Source organism: Chlamydomonas reinhardtii, chromosome 1 (assembly GCF_000002595.2).
Source record: "Chlamydomonas reinhardtii strain CC-503 cw92 mt+ chromosome 1, whole genome shotgun sequence".
NCBI lineage: Eukaryota > Viridiplantae > Chlorophyta > Chlorophyceae > Chlamydomonadales > Chlamydomonadaceae > Chlamydomonas > Chlamydomonas reinhardtii.
In genome coordinates this window covers 6,179,154-6,200,341 of record NC_057004.1, presented here as the reverse complement: position 1 = coordinate 6,200,341, position 21,188 = coordinate 6,179,154, and the positions used below count along the sequence as shown (strand labels likewise).

Sequence of the window (21,188 nt, the reverse complement as noted above, 5' to 3'; positions counted from 1 at the left end):
ACCAAAAATCATTTCGTGTCTCCCGCGCTGCGTGGTCGGTGGTCCCCCTGGAGTGTCCCTCGGAGGCCCAAACTTTTCCCTTCTGACCTACCTGTTCCTGTGATGGGGCACTGGGGCAGGTCAAGCCGTCAAGGGCCCGACTTCCTCACTCTGGTTTTCGTGACGTCGTGGCCTAAGTAATACTTGACGTGCATGCTTCAACACAGCGTAACGAGCACACGTCCGTATTGCAATCCTACACGCATCACCTGTAGCGCCTCTCTGGAGTGTTACAACAGACAATCAGTGTTGAATCCAGTACAATGGCGCCATCACTGTAGCTACCACTACTACTACTACCATCGCTTCTGCCATGCTGGCAGGTTGTATCAGTACCCAATCGCAGCTTCACCCTCCGTGCCACCACTGAACCACACGTCAGCGCATAAACTGCGCTGACCCCACTCACGAAACTGCGCTTAAATTGCGGCCCATGCGGCACATGACGGCCCTGCTTTAGCGGGGCCGGGCAGGGCCCGGCGCCTGCAGTCCACACTACCATACTACCTGCATATTACGGCCAATCCCGCCGCGTGCCTCAGGCAAGCCTTGCAAGGATACACGTATTTCATGGCCACTGGTGCGCCTACGCCCGCGAGTACCAGCAATGACTCTGCTCCCAACATCCCGCCGCCCCAACCGGGCTCGCATCTTATGCAGTTGCGTGTCGCCCCCTAGCAAGCAAATGAAGAAGCCTGCGAGAGTTCTGAACCGTTATGAATGCAACTCAGTGTACAATAAATCAAGGTTCCCCAAAGGAAATGTTCTCCGCCGCCATAGTTGCGTCACAATCAAGGCCTGTATCAATTGATCTAAAATGCAGTGTTCACACAAGCGGTTCTCGAGTGCCGCGTCCATAAACGTGAAAATCCAACCTGCGTCATATCCGGATTACGGCATGTTACCCGAACCCACCAGGAACAAGTCCGCACCCGTATCACAAGTGCGCCACGCAGCAGACACGAGCACCGTACAAGCATTTGGGCATACGTTCACATCACAACAGCTGCTTGCCTGTCCTTTAATAGCAAAATAGGTATGTAAGAGCCATGCATGTTCTTGCGGCCACCGCACCGTTGTGTTCGCCCTGTCCCGCCGCACAAGGTTTCAGCTTTTCATGCTGAGCAACGACCTCAGTGGAAAGCCGTGGTGCATGCACAGCTGCCCAACAACAGTGCGAAGCAAATATTGAACCGCAGGAGCGCGCTGCCACCCAGCCTTCGCACCCTGTACCCGCCTACACGCTCTTTTCGCTGCCCATGCTGCCCTCGCCCACACTGAAGTTGCTGATGGACTTCTGCCGCCGCACGCCGCCGTTGCTGCCCAGAATGGAAATGGACGCGGGGTGGACCATTGAGTTGCTGCCGGGGCCGGCGGCGCCCGCCCCGCCCCACAGCGACATGTGTACGAACATGCGGCAGGAGGTGAAGATGGCGAGCGACAGACCAAAGACGCCAAAAACAGCAGCCTGCACGACCGAGCAAACGAATGTTTGAGTTAATGAAAGATCGAGTGCGCGAGCTGCGGGACAGCGAGCGAGCTGGGCGTGTGCGTGCGGCACGAAGCGAAGTGGGGTCAGGCGCAGACAGGCTTTGGGAAGCCACGCCGGCTGCTTTCCCCGTGCCCATTCTGCAATGCTGCCATGTCCTTTCACACCCGCTCACCGTGATCGCGACGGCCTTGAGGATGTCAACCTGTTTCTGCAGGTTATCCAACTGGTCGATCAGGTCTGGAGGAATGCCGGACAGCACCGCTGTGTAGTTGCCACCCGAGCCCGAACCGGAGCCGGTGCTGTTGCCGCCGGACGCGGCCTTGGTGGCTTGCGCGCGATTCTGCGCCAGGTTGTAGGCCTTGTAGAAATCGGCGAAGCCCTGCGCGTTGAGGTTCTCGTAGTTGCCGCCGAAGCCGCTGATCACGTTGTCGGTGCTGCCCTTGCCTATGTGTTGGAATGGGCCGTTAACATGTGGGTGTGAGTGGCTTGCAGGCGTTCGGCGGCGTACGCACGGTTAGGCAAGGGCAGGGTACGGTGCGTCTGGGCAATATTCGATCGACGTACCGCCGGACAGGGTGGAGCCGCTCTCAAACACCCAAGCCTTGGACCGGGTGTCCACCTGCAGGAGCGGCAGTGCGCGCTCCGTGGTGTACTGGCGCACCTGCGGCGAGCGAAGACACGGCACGTCAGGGCGCCACATCAGGAGCATCGAACGGGCATTGCACAACGGCGGTGGCCCAACAACACCCCTATGCAGCGCAGACCCTTGCGCGCCGGGCCGATGCCGTGGTGTTGCCACGGCTTCCATGTGTTCAGTGCAGGAGTTGAGCACCTATTTACGCACCTCGGTGGGCAGCGGCTCAAAGCCCAGGGCCTTGGCAATGGTGTTCTGGGCGAAGGTGTCGAGCATGAAGGTCAGGTATGCCACCAGCAGCGCGCCGCTGTCGCCGCGGCTGGTCAGGTCGGTGCGCACAAACATGAAGGGCCTGCACGCGCCACACAGCGAGGATGGGGGTTTGATGCAACTCCAAGTGATGCGAAGGGCTCACACTAAGGTGGCTTCATGGTATGGTATGCCGAACTCTGATGGCGGTGCAGCGCAGACTCACATGGCCACGATGGGGAAGGTGTTGGCGCCGGGCTGGTTGAGGCAAGACACCGAGGCGAAGGATAGTAGGGGCGACTTGGGCCAGGCGTCTGACTTGAAGAGAGCTGTGGCAGCAGCGGGCACGTCGCCGGTCTGCGAGGCAGCATGTAGGCAGCATCGGCGGAAGCCGTCATGCGTGTTGGAGAATGCACGGGGAAGGGTGCAAGCACACTGCGCTGCCGCCGGCTCACCTGCGAGGTGACGTAGTTACCATCCTTGTTGCGCACAGCCACCTCGATCAGGTTCACATCCAGACCGTTCGCGGCATCCATATACCCGATCGACCAGGACGTGGTGAAAACGCTGGTACTCATGTTGGCTGCGTTGGCGGTGGGCTTGAAGGTGGGGGGCCAGTTGGACAGCAGGCCGCCCGAACCCAACCGCCACGTGCCTGCATGCACACCGGTTTGCAATGAAAGCAAGGTCAGCCAGAAGCGGCAGTAAACCTTATCCGCCAGCAAGCACAGAGCATTGCAGATCGGAGCGTGGTGTGCAGTAGGGCGTGAAGAGTCGGAGGTCTGCGCTTACCCGCGCAGGCACGGTTGAGGTACTCGGTGATGACGGCTGCACACATGAGGGGTATGGAGTTGCGTTGATAATACGAGCTCGTATGAGTCCAACAGTCCAACATGCATTGACAGGGGTAGACCGCACCTACCGGTGGTCCCGCTGCTCAACTGGCGGTAGAACACGGTGATGGGCTGGTCGGGCAGGGCCACGCCGCCGTTGTCGGCTGCGATGTCGGCGTGTGACCAGCTGGTGATATCAGCCTGTGGGCATGGCAGGAAATGTCTCAGTGTGGTCCGGTTATGCGGCTCATGCGGAAGGACGACTGCAGGTGGACGGGCGGGTAATATGCCCGGCGTTGCACCGCACCTGCATGATCTTGGCGATGGTGCACGGGCTCATCTTGATCAGGCGCGAGGGTAGCGCGCTGTCGGGGATGTTGACAAAGAAGTTCATGGGCTGCGCGGGGCGACACGCACACAGGAGCACGAGGGCAGATGTCTCAGGGAACATGACGCACGAAGAAGATGAGGCCGAGGTTCCCGCTCCTTCTCATCCAAGCAACACCCCAGCGGTCTCTACTCACCGCCAGGAGAATGGGGATGTGCACGATGGGGACCTTGGCGGTGTTGGTGAGCTCGGTGAAGGTGGCGTCGGGCATGGGCGTGTCGCTCGCGCCGAAGTCCACAAGCGACTGGTACTTGTTAGCCTGTCGGCGCACCGCAAACAGGAGGTGTTTGATCAACGGGCTGTACCACAGCGCTGGAACCAGCCGCTTGAGGGCTTTCAGTAGGGCTTCAATCTACCGTAGAATACCGTCGGGGAATGCACGCGAACTTGCTCACCTTGGCGAGCACCTCGCCCTGGCCCGCGCCCGAGCCCGCGGCACGGTACACCATGTGCAGGGGCGTGGTGCTGCGCCCCTTGAGCTCCCCGAACACACGCCACATGAACAGCGACACGGCGGAGGAGCCCACGCCACGCATGACGCGCGCCGCGCCCACATCCAGCTGCTTCTTCATTGCAGCCATCTGGTGGGAGGTGACGATCGGAGGATGGGTATGTAAGCGAGATTCAGGGCATACTGTTGTATTCCTAGGCGCCGGCCATCGCCTGCACGTAGAATGCACAAAAGGCTGTCCCTAGCTAGCCGCATGCACCGCACCTACCTGCGCGGTCAGGTCTTGGTAGGTCGTGACCTCGTAGGAGGACCGGGTTGAGCTCACCACTGCATACAGGGAGGGAAAATGTCAGACACGGACCATGGGATCCCAAGTCCGGATTAAGTCACATGCGGATGCAGAGATGTGGTGCTGCGCGGCGTGTGTGCATGGTTCCGTGTGGGAAACTATACGCACCGCTCTCACGTGCTGGCGAAGTGATGACAGCCGCAACCCCAACCGCTTACCGTTCGCGCCCACGCCGTCGGTGGTGGTGTACTTGACGGCGCTGGGGTGGCTGACGAACACCGAGGAGGCCGTGATGCTGCAGGCACGTCACAGGGAATAAAGACACGCGTCAGCGCCCACGGCATCCACAGCAGATGCACGGCGGCCCCCGTCCCGACGTGCACTGCAACGGAACACTCATGGCAGCACCACGGCACACGACTTACTTGACAGCGGAGACGAGCGTCGAGCCCAGCGCGAGCAGGCCGGCGTCGTTCAGCATGCCGGTTGAGCTGCTGGTGATGGTGGATGACTGGAAGAAGGCGCACAGCGCCCGCACCAGCTCGCCGCGCTGCCCCTCCTCCAGGCCCTCTGTGGACCAGTCGCTCTTGGTGACCAGGTAGCCCACCGTGAGGATGGGCGCCACGCGGTCAGCGGACAGCGAGACGACGGTGGCGGTGGAGTAGTCACCGGACAGGGCTGTGACAACAATGTGGGAAGGGAAGGTAGGGGTGGTCGGCGGTAGCGAGTGAGGGCACACATCAGCACGCGCGGTGCAGCATTGCATGCAAGTGTGCAAGCTTGGAACATGCAGCTGCTGCCAGCTGCTGCTGCCACCGCTGGCTACTCACTGGTAGGCACGGCGGCCGCGAGCGCAACCTGCATGTTGGTCGTGTTGGTGGATCCAGTCTGCAGGTACTGTCCTGCCGTGGCGGTCTCAACAGCGAACTCGCTCACGGACGCGGCGCGGCCCACGCTGCCCATCGCGAAGCCGAAAGAGTAGCCGGTGGATTGCAGGGACGCGATCATGTTGGACCCGACAGCAACCGCGTCAGCGCGCACGCCGGTGTAGGTCACGGGAACGGAGGGGCAGGCCTTGGCCAGCCACCCCAGCACCGCCAGTGTGGAGCCGGAAGTCGCGGTGTCCATCAGCACAGTGATCTTGTACGAGTCCGTGCCGGTCTGTCCAGCAGGGGGACAAGGGGACAGTGCGTGTCTCGAGTCATCCAGGCGCGTGAAGTTTTGGGGTAGTATGACAACCTCGGGTTGAAGAGAGGGGCAAAATTCAAGGGCGGATGCGGTTGGAAAGGCGGGTCTAAGGGCATGCGGACGTGTGTAGGTTTGGGGTAGGCAGAGCGCGTCGGGATTTGCGTAGGGTGGGGAAGCACTACCTCGCTCGTGGCGTTTCTCCGCATTATTCCAGTACCTACTAGAGCTAATCAGTACAACATATGCTTCCCAGTCAACGCACCTTGACGAAGCCCGGGTTCTTGTCCAGAAAGTCTGGGTGTGTCCACTCTTGGACGTCCTGCGGGGCACAATCAGAGGTGCGGAAACAGAGCAACACGACTGTCAAGGTCGCAATAATGTAGCTGGGTAACCAAGTTCAGCAATCGCGGCAACGCCCAGCATAACAGCCACCACGCCTGCAATCCTGAGCTCACCCCCGTCAGAATGCGCGCCGCCAGACAGGCGGTGATGTTGAGTGGCGTCACTCGGTTGCCGGGCACGTTGTAGAACAGGCCGTACGAGTTGACGTACACCGGGAAGTGGACGGAGCTGCCCACCACCGCCGCATTGCCGCTGAAGCTGTGGGTCAGAGAAGTTCAACGAGCTTAGTACCAGGCCCAAGCAAACATGCAAAGCCTAATGCAGGTGGTTGGCCGGAAGGCCGACGATGTCACAATATGACATGCCGGGATGTCGGGCATAGCATGCACCCACCCCCGGAGAACACGTACCTGGCCCGTTGCGCGGAGCTGAGCGGCTGCTCCGTCATGGCGAACTAGGGAATGGACAGGGTATGCAACGGCGAACTACTCAGCGGGTCCATCTGGAGCAAGTGCACGCAGGCACGATCCAAAGCCACACAACTCGTGCACATCCCAGCGGCGGTAGAACAGGTGCGCCCCCCACCCCCCACCTGCAGCTTGCTGGGGCTCGCTGCGGTCTGTGCAGCCACATCCGCGGAGATGCTGGCATCCGCCGCAACAGACGTGGTGACGCGGTAGGTGATGCGTGCCGGAACGCCCAGGCGGGTCTCAAAGACCTTGAGGAACTGAGGAGAAGTAAAGCGTATTGATGCAAAAGATCTCAGTACGCCTAGACCGTGGTGGCCAGCGCCTCAGCAAAGCCCCTGTTAGTCCTAGAGTTCGCCCACCCCGTACGTGTTGACCTGTCATACTCGGGAAACGGCTGCCGGCGAACTTACGCGAAGCATTGAGGCACCGGTTTCAGCGGGGCCCTCGCCACTCAAGGTGAGGACACCCGAGGTCCCGTACTGCGCCGCGCTCCGCCCGGCCCATAGCAGGGCCACAAGCGCGAAGAGGGAGATAGCCCTCATTACGCTGTGCAGTTAGAATACCCGCTGCCTGGAGCCGGCTGTGGGAATGTTGCTGAAGCCGAATGTCGAGCGATGTTAACGAAAATGGAGCGGTTCTGTTTCAGTCGCGGACCCTATAGATATGCGTGCGACGAGTCCAGTTGTATGCAAGCTCGATGAGCCACCGGTAAAGCAACACAGGTTTGCGGGTGGTGATAACAAGTTGTGCGGGCAAATGGCTCACGTCTACTGCGGCTCGAGTGTGTTGTTTGAAGTATGAAACTATAAGGATTTTTCGCGCGGCCTGACAAAGGCTTCGGTATCATGAGGAATCATAATGGAACTTCTCACCAATTTGCGGGCGCCATCGACGAAAGGTGCCAATGGTGATCCGCTGCACTAGCCGTTGCTTAAACTTTCACAATTGTTTACTACTGTAAATACCGCAGCACTACGCCGCGCGAGCCCGTCAACCTGCCTTGGGCAGCCGAGCAAGCCAGTCGCGTTCCAGAGCGCGCACTGATGCGGGCGGACTTAAGTGTGCTGTATGCAGTGAAGTGGACGAGAGATGTTGCGTACTTAGCTGCTCACTTTCCGGGTGTGCGAGCATAAATCTACGGGCCGTCCTAACTAGAGTGAGACTCGGGCCGCGGTGTCCCCGACCCAGGACCTTCCCATTATCATCCGTTAGCATTCTAGGTCTCTGAAGTGGGACCTGGGCACTAAATTGAGTCAGAGCCCAACTCAACATTCTAAATATCGCCTTCGTCAAGCCTCGACAAATTAAGCCAGCCGCTATCATTCTACCATCTGATTGTATACTCAAGTTGACGGCAACAGACAAGTTGACGGCATCAGATCGAAAACACTGCAGGATGTTGGCTTTGGTCAATTTCGCGACTTGAGCCCCGACCAGCGTATCTTAGACTTTCGCCAAGCGATGCAGGCCAATAATAGTGTTAGATATGAACTTACGAAAAGGCGGTGTCTAAATCCTGCGGTAGGATTTGCTCGCGGGCAACAAGTGCAGGCTCCTGTGCGTGCGGGTTTGGCTGGGGTGAAAACCCCCTGGCAGATTGCCATCGTGCCATCAGTGAGTGATGGCATCCTTGGCGTGGCGGCATAGACGTAGCGGCATCCTTGAAGGACCATTGCCCAAGGGGTTTTGGGGCCGTCGAGTGGGCGCCCTCACGTGAGCTCTTTGAAAGCATGCCACAGACGCACCAGATTAGACAAATCCCCTGGGGGTGAAGTCTAGCTTGTGCGCAGCCTGTATCTGCGTGCGCAGGGCCCATCTTGACCCCGCCACCACTTGGTGCTAAACGGCGAAAAGCAGGGGCAAGGCTTTACAAAAATTCAAGAGCCGAGAGTTTTAACCCTGCAGACCCATTGGTCATCCAAGAGGTTCCCCACCACGGGTGGTGTCTTTCCTCATCACCCCAAGCCCTAACTTACTGGGCAGGCAGCAGTTTGCGCTTGTTGCGGCACCGAATGCAGGGAGCACGCCTTCGTAAACAAGAAGATCCTGCGGCAGTCACGAGCACCGCCTCAACACCGTACCGCACTGACGAAACACGCGGGGGCGGGGGGCGGGAGTCCAGTTTCCGTACAGTGAGAACTATGAGCTGTCCAATTGTATTTTAGGTACAAGTGCAAAGCTGGATTGGCCTCCTCCAATGGCCGGTCCACTCCTCTCGATCCCATCAAACCCTCCTCCATTGCTGACGTCGCCACCCAACGACGCGCCAGACATAGCCTATCCGCATCACAACAGTTGCTCCCTGCTAATTTTACTCAAATTCTTCGTATCCACGGGTGTGTGGTTTTGACCCACGGGCCCCAAACTCGGTCGGGGAACGCACGAAATGCCGGCCCTGTGGCACGGCATGTCCGACTAGTGCAATGAACAATAAGGACCCAGCTCCCTGGCTTGGCGCCCGGGGCCGTTTGGCGCTGCTGCGGCTCCTGCTGCTGACTGCCCTCGCCTCAGCGCGAGTAGCTTGCGCGGCGTCCTCCCTCCGCAGAGCCGGCGCCGCAAATAATGGCGTTGCGTATGTTGTGGCCTCTGCAAGCGGCGCCGCCGACGCAGCAGCACCGGCACAGGCCCCTCGCAACGAGCTGATGTCCTGGTGGCTCGGGCGCCTGCCGCTTCCGTCGCAGCCTTTGTTTACAAACTGGTGGGCAGGCTTCTGGCTTAAAGCACAGCTACTGCAAGCTATGCAGCGTAATCCGGAGGCGCTGGCAGCGGGGGGGGAGCTGGTACCAACTACGGCACGATCCACGGCCCCAGCAACGACTGCTGTGCAGACACCCGCGCAGCTCTGGCCCTGGCACGCCCAGCCGCGGCGTATGCCATTGCCACTGACATCGCCGCTCCCCAGCGATCTCGACATTGACAGTGCTGTTGTCTCAAAACCGGCGGCTTTGGGGCTGGATAGCGAAGGGGGCGACGGCGGCGCTGCTGCTGATGCTGCTGCGGGGCGTGCCGTGCCAGCTGTGGGGACACACGTGCCCCGACCCACATCAACGGACGACGCTCAGCCCGAGGCGCAGCAGCCCACAGCAGTGCCCGGGCGTCAGCCATGTGGCATCGCTGCCACCAACGACGAGCCAACAGTCTCAGACGCCAATATTCTAGACGCTGCCGCACTCCTGGAGGCGGCTTGTAGGGACCGTCAGGGGACCAGCAGCAGGCCCAGCCAGCAGGGTGGTGGGGGGGATGACGTGGCAGCGGCGGCGCAGCCGGGCCGCCGCCGCGCGCAGGGGCGCGGTGTCCTGCAGTCGGCGGCCCTGCCTCCTCTGTCTGATCTGCTGGGTGAGTGCGCGTGTGCTGTGTGGGTGGGGGACTGGGTGATAGCGCGGCGCGGCGCTGTAGATGCCAATTGTGCCGCCCATGAGGGCTTGTCTGCAGCCTGCTGCATGCTGCACATCACCGCTTTTCAGGCAGGCCTGCTTGATCGTTGCTCGATCGCTGCTCCGCTGCTTGCTGCGGCAATGCAATTTATTCATTTATGCGGACCTGCTTGCTCTGCGGTGCCTTGCGTCATGCACACCCGACACCGTCAGCGCTTACATCGCAGCACGTGCCGCATGCAGGCAAGGGCGGCAGCGTCGGTGGCCCTCAGCTTTCCGGTGGCGCACCGCCCATTCGCCTGTCGGACATATTGGGCGGCGGCGGCGGCGGAGGGGGCGGCGGCCCCGGCCCCGGCCCCGAAACAAACCCTGGCCCCAGCGGCTGGCCCCCGCCTGGAGCCAGCACCAACCCCAGCATAGGGCGGCGTGTCGCCGCCTACGACGGCCATGTGGGTGCCGCTGCTGCTGCTGCTGCTACTGCCGCCATTAGTGGTGATGCTACAGTCGCAGCCGGCCTCAGGAGCGGGTCGGCAGGGGCTGCCCAGCGGCAGGGCAACCGAAGGCTCCTGCTCGGTCGGCTCTTGCGCGATCCCAGCAATGGGGGCAGCGCCGGCGGTGGTGGCGGCTGGCACTCAGAGCGGGCTGCCAATGCCGTGATGGAAGCCGCGGCATCAGTCTTTGCGGCAGCCGCGAGTGCTACAGCCTCACAAGACGCGGCAGCGCAACAGCACACGCTCGCGCGTGAAACCGCCGGCAGGCAACAGCCGGCCGCCGCCGCTGCCACAGGGGCCGTGGTCACTGGCGAGTCGCCGCTCCCAGCTGCTGCGCATCAGCTGCTTCAGAGCAAGGCCACAGCCGCAGTGGTTGCGGGCATCGCCAGTGGCAGCCTGCACCTTCTGGCCCGCCGGCTGTGGCGGCTGCAGCGGGCGGTGGCGGGAGCTGCTGCGGCGGCGGCGGTGCCCCAGGGCGATGACGCCGCGAGGCTCGCTGCCGCACCTCTGAAGACAGCACACGACGCGGTTGGACAGCAGGCCTCGACGCCTGCGGGTGCCCGAGTGTTCGTCTTGAGCGGGGGCGCCGGCGATGACGCGGAGTTGCTCAATATCGGCAGCAAGAGCAGTGGCACCAGCACCAGCAGTAGCAGTACCCCCGGCAGCAATGGCCATGGCGCTCGCCGGGGCGGCAGCATCACCGTTCCAGACGGCGACGACAGCACCGCGGCTGCACCGCGCAGGCCACCGCCGCGGCAGCTGCTGCAGCAACAGCCGCCGGGGCTGCCGCCCAGCATCACGCCACTGCCGGCCCCGCCACCACTGCCGTCCGGCGTCAGCCTGGATGGGCTGCTGGCCGCGCTGCCGCCCACAGGCGTCAAGCTCTCTGACATCGCCGGGCCGCTTGGCATTGACCTGGGAACGCTGGGCAGCATCCCACTGCCGCCGTTGCCGTCCCCGCCAGGCAGGCCGGCGCCAGCGCCCACGCCCAAGCCAGCTGGCGGCGGCGGTGTGTCGGCCCCAAAGATTTCACTTGAGATCATCGTGGGTAGCCCTGGAGGTGGTGGAAACGGCGGAGGCGGAGGCAGTTCGCCCGCCGGCCCGCCTGGCGGCAAGATCAACAACAGCCGCAACAGCGGCGGCAGTAGCAGTAGCATTGGCAATGATGCCTCGGCCACCCTAAAGCTCACGGACCTTTTCGGCAGCCCGCCGCCACGCCAGGGATAGATCGCAGGGCTAGCGGGCCACTGGCAAGCTTTGTGGATAGCATGCGAGGGCAGGCCGGCAGAGAGCGAGCGAGCAGTCTGAGGTTGACTGGCCCAGTCGCGGTTCCATGTGCAGTAGATCCGGGTGTGCTTGGTAGGTTCCACGGGCTGCTGCATCTGTATGATAAGGGTATGCGACGGCTCATGACTTAGGCGGAGCACTACAGTCATCATAAGTTGGGCCGGCCGCTTAAAAGGGCCGCCCAGTGCGTTCGCGTAGTGGTGCTGCCGGTGCTGTTTGCGTGAAGGAGGGATGTGTTGCTATGCTTGGACTGGTTGCTGTGGCGGCGGCGGACATTTGCGCGATTGGCATTACCGAACCAGTGAACGGAGTGGAGCCGTTACCCGTAAGCGTGTCTGCGACACTGTATAGCCCGCCCGCGCCAGCAGACTGTCACTGCCCAGCCGACCGGGCGAGGGCATCCGAGGCGAGGGCATCCGGGGCTCTCGCGCACTTGCCACGTTCCCACACGAAGCAACAACGGTGTTCGGTCTACGCCGCCTAGGACAGGCGACACCCGGAACGGGCTAGCGCTGGACAAACTGTCTGACAGCTCCTCACATCACGGACCTAGGCCGGACGCCGTGTATGTTCGAATCCCCGTGCAGCGCCTACACCGCAACCACAGTCGCAACCAGAGGAACCGAGCCACATGAGCGGGCCACGGCACCCGCCTACAGCACCTTGCATGGACGAACAGAACAGCTCCCTAAAGTCCGCGCAACGATTCATTGCAACCGTCAGTGCAACCGAGCCATCGATATCGAGCGTCGCACCAGCGGTCCCTGCGGTGGGCCGTCAAGTGCGTGGGTCGGATTGGATAAAAGTCAAGCTTTAAAGCTAGCTGTCATCTGCCCACTCTGCACGCGACTAGCTAATGTACATATCGAGAGGATTCACAATAGATGAAATTTGCCGGCTCTCATAGCCCACGTCTCTGTCACGCACCAACCGCTGGCAGTCCCACAACACCCGTCAACACCCAACCTGAACCCGTGCATATCGCGATAGACATGCAACCATGCCTGCATGCTGTTGCTCCATTACGCAATTTCAGTTCATCTTCGTCAATACAAGCCTGACGAAATTACTCTTTCAGCTTGCACGCTCAGCTCTCCAGCACCCGTGTGAGTTTGATTACAGGCCACGGACCCTCACAACTCGTCGGCTTCCGCTCCAAGAATCAACATGTCTGCGCCCTGCCTGATACTCTGATAGCGGCTGGGCTGGACGCCGTCTACGCTCCGCTTCTGCAGCGATCATCGCATCTCAGACCATGTGCTCTCAGCAAGTGCGCTAACAAGACAACATGCTGTCAACCCCATGCCCGGGCGCGCGCATCCGCCGTGCTGCCAACATCGCCGCCCCGGCTAAGACCGGCGCCTGCACCCAAGGCTGCTCCTGTGGAGGTCAGCTGCTTGGACAGCCGCAGCTGCATCTGGCTGGCGGTGGCAGCGCGCCAGCTGGACTGGGCAAGGTCCTGCAGAGGGACAGAGGGAGGGCCGCACGACTGCACGTTGAAGGCCAAGCCCCTGCTCGACACAGCGCACCGCGACGGGGCTTCCCAGCTTGACGTGCCTCGACAAACGTTTACACATGCCCGGCGGGCCCACACAGGTCACCCACGTCCCCAGCATGCGCAGCCATGGTTCCCACCGTAACGTCTACCAGGCCCTGGCCAGCGCGCGCATAACTCCGGGCGTACCTCCTTGTCGTGTGGCCGCATCGCCAGCGACGTCCGGCTCCTCGGCGGCGCCGCACGAGCCTCCGCCCCAGATGCCGTGACGCCCGTGTGCGCCCCCAGCCGGCTTACAGGCCGACTGCCAGCAGCCCCGCTGTAGCTCATTCCCAGAACGCTTGTCGGGCGGCTGGGCAACGAGCCCGTGCCGCTGAAGCTGCTACAGCCGACGGTGCTGAAGCCTGTAACGCTCGCAGGCCGGCTGCTGGTCACGCTGGTAGTAGCAGGGGTGGCGCCGGCGCCGCCGGCTGCAGCGGCATGTGCGCCGTACACGCTTAGGCCGGTGGTGCTCGTGGGCCGAATGCTACTGCCAGCGCTAGCGCTGATGCCGTTGGTGCTAGGGCTGGTGGTGATGGTGGCTGCGGTGGCGTGGGTGAAATTAATGACCACGCCGCCAGCGCCACGCTGCCCCATGGGCGTGGACGATGTGCCGGCAGCGACAGACGCAGGCGCGGAAGCTGTCGCAGAGGGCGCGGCCGGGGCAGCCGTGGCGGCTGACACCGGCATGGCGGTTGCCGCGGCCGAGCTGGCGGATGTGGTGCTACTGGTGGCGCGGGCAGCAGTTGCTGCCGGCCCGGCAGTCGGTGCGCCTGCCGTTGCGGCTGTCCCTCCTGCTGCCGCGGCTGTGGCGGCGGTTGCGGTAGCGGTAGCGGTTTGGGCACTGCTTACGGCTGACGTGGATGAGGCAATGACCATCATGTGTGGGCTCGACACAGCCCGGCTTGGCAGCGGCAGCGGCACAGAGGCGCGGCTGCTGACTGCCACCGGGTCCGGCGAGGGCGCAGCGCAGCCGCCAAGCGTCGGCACCAGGCCAGTCCCCGTCGCCGGCCTGCTGTCGCCACTGGCTGTGCCGCTGGGCCGCCACTGCGCTCTCGACAGGGACAACAGCGGCGTGTCACTGCGCCGCCCGGTGGCGGTGGCGGTGGCGGTCCGCGCAGCGGCTCCTGCCGTGGCTGCAGCTGCCGTCGCTAGCGAGTCGGGCATGGGACTGCGATCACGCCACGCGCTGGTCACCTCTGCCGGCCAGGGTCCTTCCAGCGGCTCGGCAGGAGCCGGCGCGAGAGCAGTAGGGGCAGCGGCGCCGCCTGTGCTCGGCGAAGTTGCCGTAGCGGTAATGGTAGCGGTAGCGGCTGCTACACCACTTGCCCCCATCATCAGTCGTGCCACTTCCGCGTCCGCCTCCTCCTCATCCGCAACGCCTTGGCTAGGCAGCAGCTCTACGGCTGACGCGCTTCCTGCACCGCCGAAGCCGCCATCAGACACCAGCTGCTGTTGCTGCAGTTGGGCTGCCTGGACCGGACTGGCCCGCTCACATGAGCTGCGGCTCCAGGATGAAGACAAAGACGCGGTGCCGCTGGCGCGCGCCGGCAGTGCCTGCGCCTGCACCGTCGAAAGAGGGGCGGACGTGACGAAGCCAATATGCGTGTTGCTGCGGGCGGCGCCGAGCGGCACGCCCCCAGCTGGCGCCGGGTCCCTTGTAAGCCCACAGGCTGCTGCGCACGACGCCACCGCGCACGAGCTGGTTCGTAGCATGGTGCTGGTCGGCCGCAGCGCTTTATTGCTGCTGCCGTAGGCCGTGGCGCCGCCGCCTGCGGCGGCACTGCCGCAGTCGCTGCTGAAGCATGCAGCACTGCGTGGCGGCGCGGGTGCTGGCGGCAAGCCAAGAATGGACGGCGGCAGCACGCCTGACGCCGCTGCCTCCTGCTGCGCTGAGGAAATCACCGCAGCAGTGGCTCCGAGACCCTCCGCCACCGCCGCCAGTCGCGCCACTGACGCGGCACCAGCCCCAGCACCGCCACTGAGGCTGCTGCCAGTGCCGCTGCTGCCGCGTCCGCCCGCCATCGCCTGAGGGCCCGGCGAAGAGACGCGCGAGCCACAGTGGTGCGGATGCACGGCCGGCGCCGCTAGAGGCGTGGGGCCGACAGCACTCGCGCGGGTGCGTGTGTAAGAAATCCACTCTGCGGAGGCTGCATCGTTAGGCCCACCTCCGCCTCCTAAGCTGCCATTGGTCGACACGCCAGAAAGAGCGGCGACAGCGGCTGCGGCTGCTGTCTCAGCCGCAATCGAGAGCGAATCGTGCGGCGCACTGGAGAGGGCCTGCAGAGACGTGACCGGGAAGTTGCAGGGGCGATGTTGAAGAAAGGACAACCCATGCAAGGGAGGCAAAACGACAGCTGCGCGGGAGCCCTTTGAAAGATCGCAGCTTACTCTTGTATTCCCGGCGCCGGCGCCATCATCCCCAGCGGGTGTGCCGGCACGTGACCAGCGCCCGCCCGGCCATCCCGCTGTCGGCTCGCCACCCGCGCCCATGCCCGCGCCCATGCCGCTCCCAGTGGCGGTGGCGGAGGCGGAGCTGCGGGCGCCCGGTATCCCTCCCGGCAGTGTGCTCATGCCGCTGAGGCTGCTGCTGCAGGCCGCCCGCACCGCCGCCTTGCGCTCGGACAGCAGCGTCGCAGCGTCGCGCGCCACCGCCGCGGCGCCGCCAAAGCTGCTATTGACGGCAGCGGTGCCGCTGCTGACAACCATGCTGCCGGATGCCAACGGCCAAATGCCGGCGACGGCGCCGCCAGCGCCAGCGCCGTCGCTTCGCGCCGTGCCGGCGGGCGACGGCGAGGCGCTACAGTCAGTGTACGGCGCGCGGCCGCGGCCGAGCGAGCCGTAAACGTTGCTGGTGCCGCTGTCGTCGTACGGCAGCACGAGGCCGGGGTCGTCCTCGCCCGACAGATCACGGCGCAGGCTCAGCGGCATGTGCGCCGCCGGGGACGACAGATCCGAGCCCTCGGCCGCGGCGGCGGCGGCTCCTGCCGCCCGGTCAAGGGAGCTGGGTGGCCGCCGCTGCTGGAGCACCGCCTCTAATACTTCAGACATGTGGCCCATGTGCGCGCCGGCGCCGCCACCAGCACCGGCACCGTCGTGACTGTACCCGTCCCCGAAGCTCAGGCGCCCCATCTGACCCTGACCCTGACCCTGCCCATGCGTGTGCGGGTGCACGTAAGCAGCGTGCCGTCCGGGTGCGGGGCTGCCGCTGCGGCTGCTGCTGCCGCCGCCCAGGCTCATGCTGATGCCCAAGGCGCCATCCGCGCGGCCGGAGCCCACCGCAGTCTCCACAAATGCGTTCAGCTCGCTGGGCGTTGCCAAGATGGGAAGGAGTACAGCGTTGTACGACGGCGGCGGTGGCGCAGCCGCAGTGTAGTACGGCACGGACGGAATGGGCGAGCTGGTGGGTACGGTGCCGTACGCGCCATCGCCGGCACCAAAAGAGCCCTGGGTAAGGGGCGCAAACTGGCCGCGCGGGGAGTCAGGCGGCGAGAGGCTGGAGTTGCTGCCGAGAACAGTGGTGGCTGTGGCGGCGGCGGCAGTGCGGCTGGCGGGGCGGGACAGGTTCGCAAAGCGGCTGTGGCTTGCGCCCGGCTGGGCCGTGTGTGGCGCCTGACTGTGGTTCTGATGGTCACCGTGGCCGTGGCCCTGCGCTGCCGGTTGGCGGTGGTGCGGGTGCGGGTTGCTAACGCCGTGCGGGCTCGGCGCAAGTGCATGGGCGTTGCCGGATGGGTGTGGGTGTGGGTGCTGCTGGCCAGGGCCGGGCGAGCCCACCCGGCTTCCTGCCGCTGCGTGTGACGGCCCCTGCGACAGCCCCAGCCCTAGGCCCACCGCAGTGGCGGAGGCGGCGGCAGCGTTGGCTGCGCGCTCCAGCGGTGTGGCGCCAGATGCCCGCAGCTCCTCCGCCATGAGGCCCACAGTGCTGATGGCCCGCCGCGGCGCGCGCTGGTGGTTGCGCGACGCCGCCGTGTGCGCCGCCGCGACACGCGGCCGCGGCGGCAGCACCGCCCCCGACCCAGTTGAGGGCAGTGTCTCCATCGAGGACGAGGCTGCACCCAGGCCGCCGCGCCCGGTGGCAAAGGCGGCGGCGCCGGCTGTCGCACCGCCCCAAGCGCCGGAGGCGTCGGCGGGCAGCAGCGTGCCGTGCTCACTGCCACCCTCGCTGTTGAGGCCGTCGAGGCCGTAGCCCTGGCCGGTGCCGGCGCCGCGGCGCGGCTCGGTCAACTGCGGCGAGGCAGACCGCTGCGACGGTGTCGGCCCCAGCGCCGCCATCATGCCCAGAGGCAGGCCCGGCACGCCGCCGCCGCTAGCCGCGGTGCCGCTCGACGTTGCAGACCGCGACGCGAGGGCCTGCGGCCCCGCCGCCGCCGCCCAACCCCAGCCCGAGCCGCCGTCAACAGGCGTCACCGACCGGCTCCCTGCCAGCGCCGCCGCCGCCATGCCGCCGGAACCGGGGGCGCTGCCCGCTGGGTATGCCGCCCACGCGCCCGCCCCAGGCACGGCACTGCCGGAGGCGCCTGCATAGGCACCCAGCGACAGCAGCGGCTGTGCCAGCCCACCAGGCGGCGGCAGCGGTGGAGCCGTGGGGTCCGGGCAAACGCCGCCGGACAAGCCTGCGGGGCCTCCCCACGACCCGTGCAACTGCTGGCGCTGGTGCTGGTGCTGATGCAGGTGCTGCAACCCCGGGTGGAAGTCCAGGCTACTGCCGCGACCGGTGGGGGCGGTGGTGGGTGGGGGCACCGGGTGTAGTCCGCGCCGCGCCAGCTCAGGGCCTAGCGATCCGGTGCGCAGCTTGTCCTGCATACCAGAGCGAAGAGGCAGCAACCTGTTAGCAGCTGCGCCACGAGGCAAGTAACGACGTCGAGAGCTCGTGATGCAATCAAGTTCCGTCAAGGTCACACCCGGTGGTAGGTTGTGGTATGGCGCTGGCGCCCCGAAGCAACTTGGGTGGCACATGCGTTCGCCTCGCTCCCCCTCGTTTGGCGGTTTGCGCGCGGAGTCCAACCACACGCACCTTCACTCCCGTCCAGCGCTCGTCCGCCTTATCGCGCCGCCGCCGGTTGGCCTCCATCTCTTGCAGTAGCGCGTGGGTCAGCTGCGTGCGCGGCGTGGCGCTGGACGCGTCGCCCACCTGTGCGGGCGGGCGTGTGGGCAGAGTGGGCGAGGTGGGGCGCGTGAGTCAGGCCTAGGGAAGAAGGGCGCAGCCCCGCACGAAATTTCCCTGCACTTTCCATAGCCGCAGCCGCAGCCCTCAGGCCATTGCAGCAGCTCCTCCACGAACCCATAGCTAGGGCTCCATCTGCCGCCCGCTCGCTGACGCACCCACCTCTGTGCGCATGAGGTGCTCCAGCGTCAGGCTGGTTGCCTCCGCCGCCTGCTGCATGGTGGCCAGCTCGCGGCCCAGCAGCTGGGGGTCGGTGGCGATGTCCGCCCACTGGTTGCGGCCAGCGCCCTCCTGCAGGCGGGGGCACACGGCAGGCGCACGGTTAACAGGTGCAGCGCGGAGAACAGCCGCAAGCGCGAGCGCATCTTACGTATCTTTGCATGCACACAAGTCGGTTTTTGTGTCCCAGTACCAATGCATCCGCCAGTTCCCAGGTAGAAGTGGGTAGAATTAGATTGGATGCCAGGACCCTCAAGAATGGCTACGCAGCCCCTACGACCTGTGTGTGCGTACCAAGCAAATCCCCGCATCCGCACTCGTGCCCGCACCTGCATGACGTCCCCCAACAGCTTGTCTCGCTTCAGCTTGCCGATCATGACTCCGAAATTTATGGCCAGGCCGCTGGGCAGCAGGTACTCGCCGGACAGCAGGCTCTTGCCTGCAGCGAACTCCTCCGTCATGAACACCTGGGAGGTGACGGCGGCGGTGGAGGCGGAGGTGGGATTGCAGATACCAGCCCAACCTAAACCGAACCCAATGCAAAAGAGCGAGGAGGAGAGCGTGGTTGACAACGGAGTGGCACTCGATAGTAGTCCCCATCCCCGAAATGCACCGAGTTCCCAGCTTCCCGGGGGTGGAGTCAGGAGCACAGGTGGCGATTGGGCAGGCCCAGGAGCAGGTGTTGCGGGGAACGGCTGGCAAACGCGGCAGCAGCAGCGGCGAAATCTCTCAGAATCCGCCCTGCCACAGTAACTCCTGTAACCCGAACCCAACAGCCACTAGCAGCACAACGTGCACCGGGTGGTGCTGCCGTTCACCCAGCTCGTTCACACACACGCACACAGACCCGCACCTCGAACTCATCCCAGCCGATGACTCCGTCCTGGTTCATGTCCATGAGATTGATCATCTCCGTGATGGTGTCGTCGTTGCAGGGGATCTGGGCGGCCTGTGGGCGCACGCCACAGGTAGGTAGGCATGAACGCAAGAGCCCTCGTCAGTACAGAGACCAGGTGCATTTCGCCAGGGCAGGTTCACACGCCCGCCTTTGGCATGCCACCTGCCCAGTGCTAGCCCCTGCCGGGGTATCACTGCTGCCCAGGTGTCTCGCCGTTGCCGCCGCAAGGCGTGTGCCCGGCCCCAGCCTAAGTGCATGTCGCTAGGGCCAGGATTGGCCCTCGCCAGGCAGCCACGTCAGCGGTTTGAGCGGCCCTCCTCCCGTCCGCCCCCCTAGCCCCTCGTCGCTCCGCACCGCCCCGCCTCTCACGCACCTTGAGTGCTGCCAGCAGCTCGTGGTGCTCCAGTGTGCGGCTGCCGTCGTCATCCACAAGGTCAAACCACTCCGCACTGCATGCCGGGGGCCGAAGCAACAAGCAGCAGTAGCAGCAGCCGGGCCATGAGGCCACAACGGCAGAGTTAAGGCCCAATGGCTCATGTCGGATGGGCGTGGTCACATTGAGTATGCGTAGCTCAAGCCGGGTTACGGCATTCGGTGCCACGCCGCTGCCTTCAGCCCTCCGCCAGCGGTTGCGTCGCCGCGCTATTCCCCCCTCGCCGGCCTGTACCGCGCCGCGCTGTGCCGTGCCCATCGCCGCACTCACATGACGCGTGTCACTGCCGGATGGAGCTTGTCCGCTTTCACGACATATCCATGTGAGTGCAGCCACGACTTGACGTGGGAGGTCTGCACGCTGCGGCCCACCTTGGCCTGCAGGGTAGTATGGGCAGGCAGGGTAGTATAGGCAGCAGGTAGTATGGGCAGGCAGCTGGAGCGAACCAGAGTGGACGTGAGCACTGTGCTTGCGCTCAAACTATTTCCTGTACTGTGAAACCCTCAGGGGCCATGCCGGGCACCTGGGCTGAGGCGACGCGAGCCCCTAACCCACCCCCTCACTGAAATGCTTAAACCCCCTGCGCCCGCGGCCGCGCCGCACGTGTTTCGGCGTGACCTCCGAGCCGGCCCCGCGCGTTCGCTCCGGTGGCAAACAGTTTTGACAATGAAGTATGCCTTCAGGTTATGTGTGCTGACTGCGCGCTGCCGCGTCCCCGAGGCCGACATAAAACGACATGCCTTCGCCGCTTAACCTTGCACGCCTTCCCCTGACGCCTAACCTTGGTGTTACCATCCAGCCTGGAAAGTCGCGCCAGTCGAAGGACAGGCTTTTTGTGCACTGGGCGCTGGTAGTCCGGTGCAGGGCTTGCGCTCCGTAGAGCATTTTGAGCCCGCAGCTCCTGTCGCTGGTTGTACTCCCTTAAGCGCTCAAAATCCAGCGATGGCAGTGGCAAGCCCTTTCCCGGCAGCAACTCGAGCGACCGAGGCGTCGCGCCAGACGCCGCGTCGTCTGCTTCCCAATCCATTTGCCACCACTAGCTCCTAAGATTCATGCTTTCGAGCGCAGCGCACAACCTAGCGCGGCTGAGGCTCGGGACGTTTCAAGGTCGTTCGTGTGAAAGCGCACATGAAACTTCATACCCTAGCAACGGTGGCAACATAGGAGTTAGTGTCATGTATGTAACCAGTATTTGATTAAGCTATGCAGCGCCGCGGTTTTTGGCCATTACCGTGGATGGCAGATGCCATCTCGTTTTGTTGGGGTTTTGCCCCGCTCCCGCCGGGGTGTGGGACAGTGTTAGGCAGGTTGGTGAAGTCCCGCAGGGTGCAGCTGATTCCCAGACCCCAGAAGATGGCAAACAATTTGCAACGGCAGGGCAGGAGTGCGCGGCTGGTCGAACGGAGTTACTGT

General features: G+C 64.0%; 3 protein-coding genes across 3 annotated transcripts; 1 reads left to right on the top strand and 2 right to left on the bottom strand.

Annotated features, from left to right (window-relative positions):
- Positions 1–146: 146 nt before the first annotated feature.
- On the bottom strand, positions 147–7,698 carry CHLRE_01g044300v5 (uncharacterized protein). The gene is made up of 20 exons (XM_043058858.1): positions 6,786–7,698; positions 6,498–6,632; positions 6,316–6,359; positions 6,019–6,163; positions 5,826–5,882; positions 5,206–5,536; positions 4,801–5,053; positions 4,594–4,670; positions 4,355–4,413; positions 4,031–4,216; positions 3,772–3,894; positions 3,555–3,644; positions 3,337–3,448; positions 3,207–3,242; positions 2,870–3,069; positions 2,641–2,771; positions 2,376–2,517; positions 2,096–2,192; positions 1,704–1,975; positions 147–1,507 (listed from the first exon to the last, which is right to left on the bottom strand). The coding sequence occupies exons 1-20, from the start codon at positions 6,915–6,917 to the stop codon at positions 1,277–1,279; spliced, it is 2,853 nt and encodes a 950-aa protein (XP_042928772.1). The 5' UTR covers positions 6,918–7,698; the 3' UTR covers positions 147–1,276.
- An 850-nt stretch (positions 7,699–8,548) lies between these two features.
- Positions 8,549–11,684, top strand: CHLRE_01g044276v5 (uncharacterized protein). The gene is made up of 3 exons (XM_043058857.1): positions 8,549–9,073; positions 9,278–9,711; positions 9,993–11,684. Exons 1-3 carry the CDS (start codon positions 8,799–8,801, stop codon positions 11,465–11,467), a joined length of 2,184 nt encoding a protein of 727 aa, XP_042928771.1. The 5' UTR covers positions 8,549–8,798; the 3' UTR covers positions 11,468–11,684.
- Positions 11,685–11,804: 120 nt separating this feature from the next.
- On the bottom strand, positions 11,805–20,938 carry CHLRE_01g044250v5 (uncharacterized protein). Its single transcript, XM_043058856.1, has 10 exons — positions 20,557–20,938; positions 20,046–20,152; positions 19,716–19,791; positions 19,298–19,393; positions 18,774–18,911; positions 18,388–18,516; positions 18,076–18,192; positions 15,453–17,858; positions 13,212–15,341; positions 11,805–12,986 (listed from the first exon to the last, which is right to left on the bottom strand). The coding sequence occupies exons 1-10, from the start codon at positions 20,800–20,802 to the stop codon at positions 12,822–12,824; spliced, it is 5,610 nt and encodes a 1,869-aa protein (XP_042928770.1). The 5' UTR covers positions 20,803–20,938; the 3' UTR covers positions 11,805–12,821.
- Between the last annotated feature and the right edge of the window lie 250 nt (positions 20,939–21,188).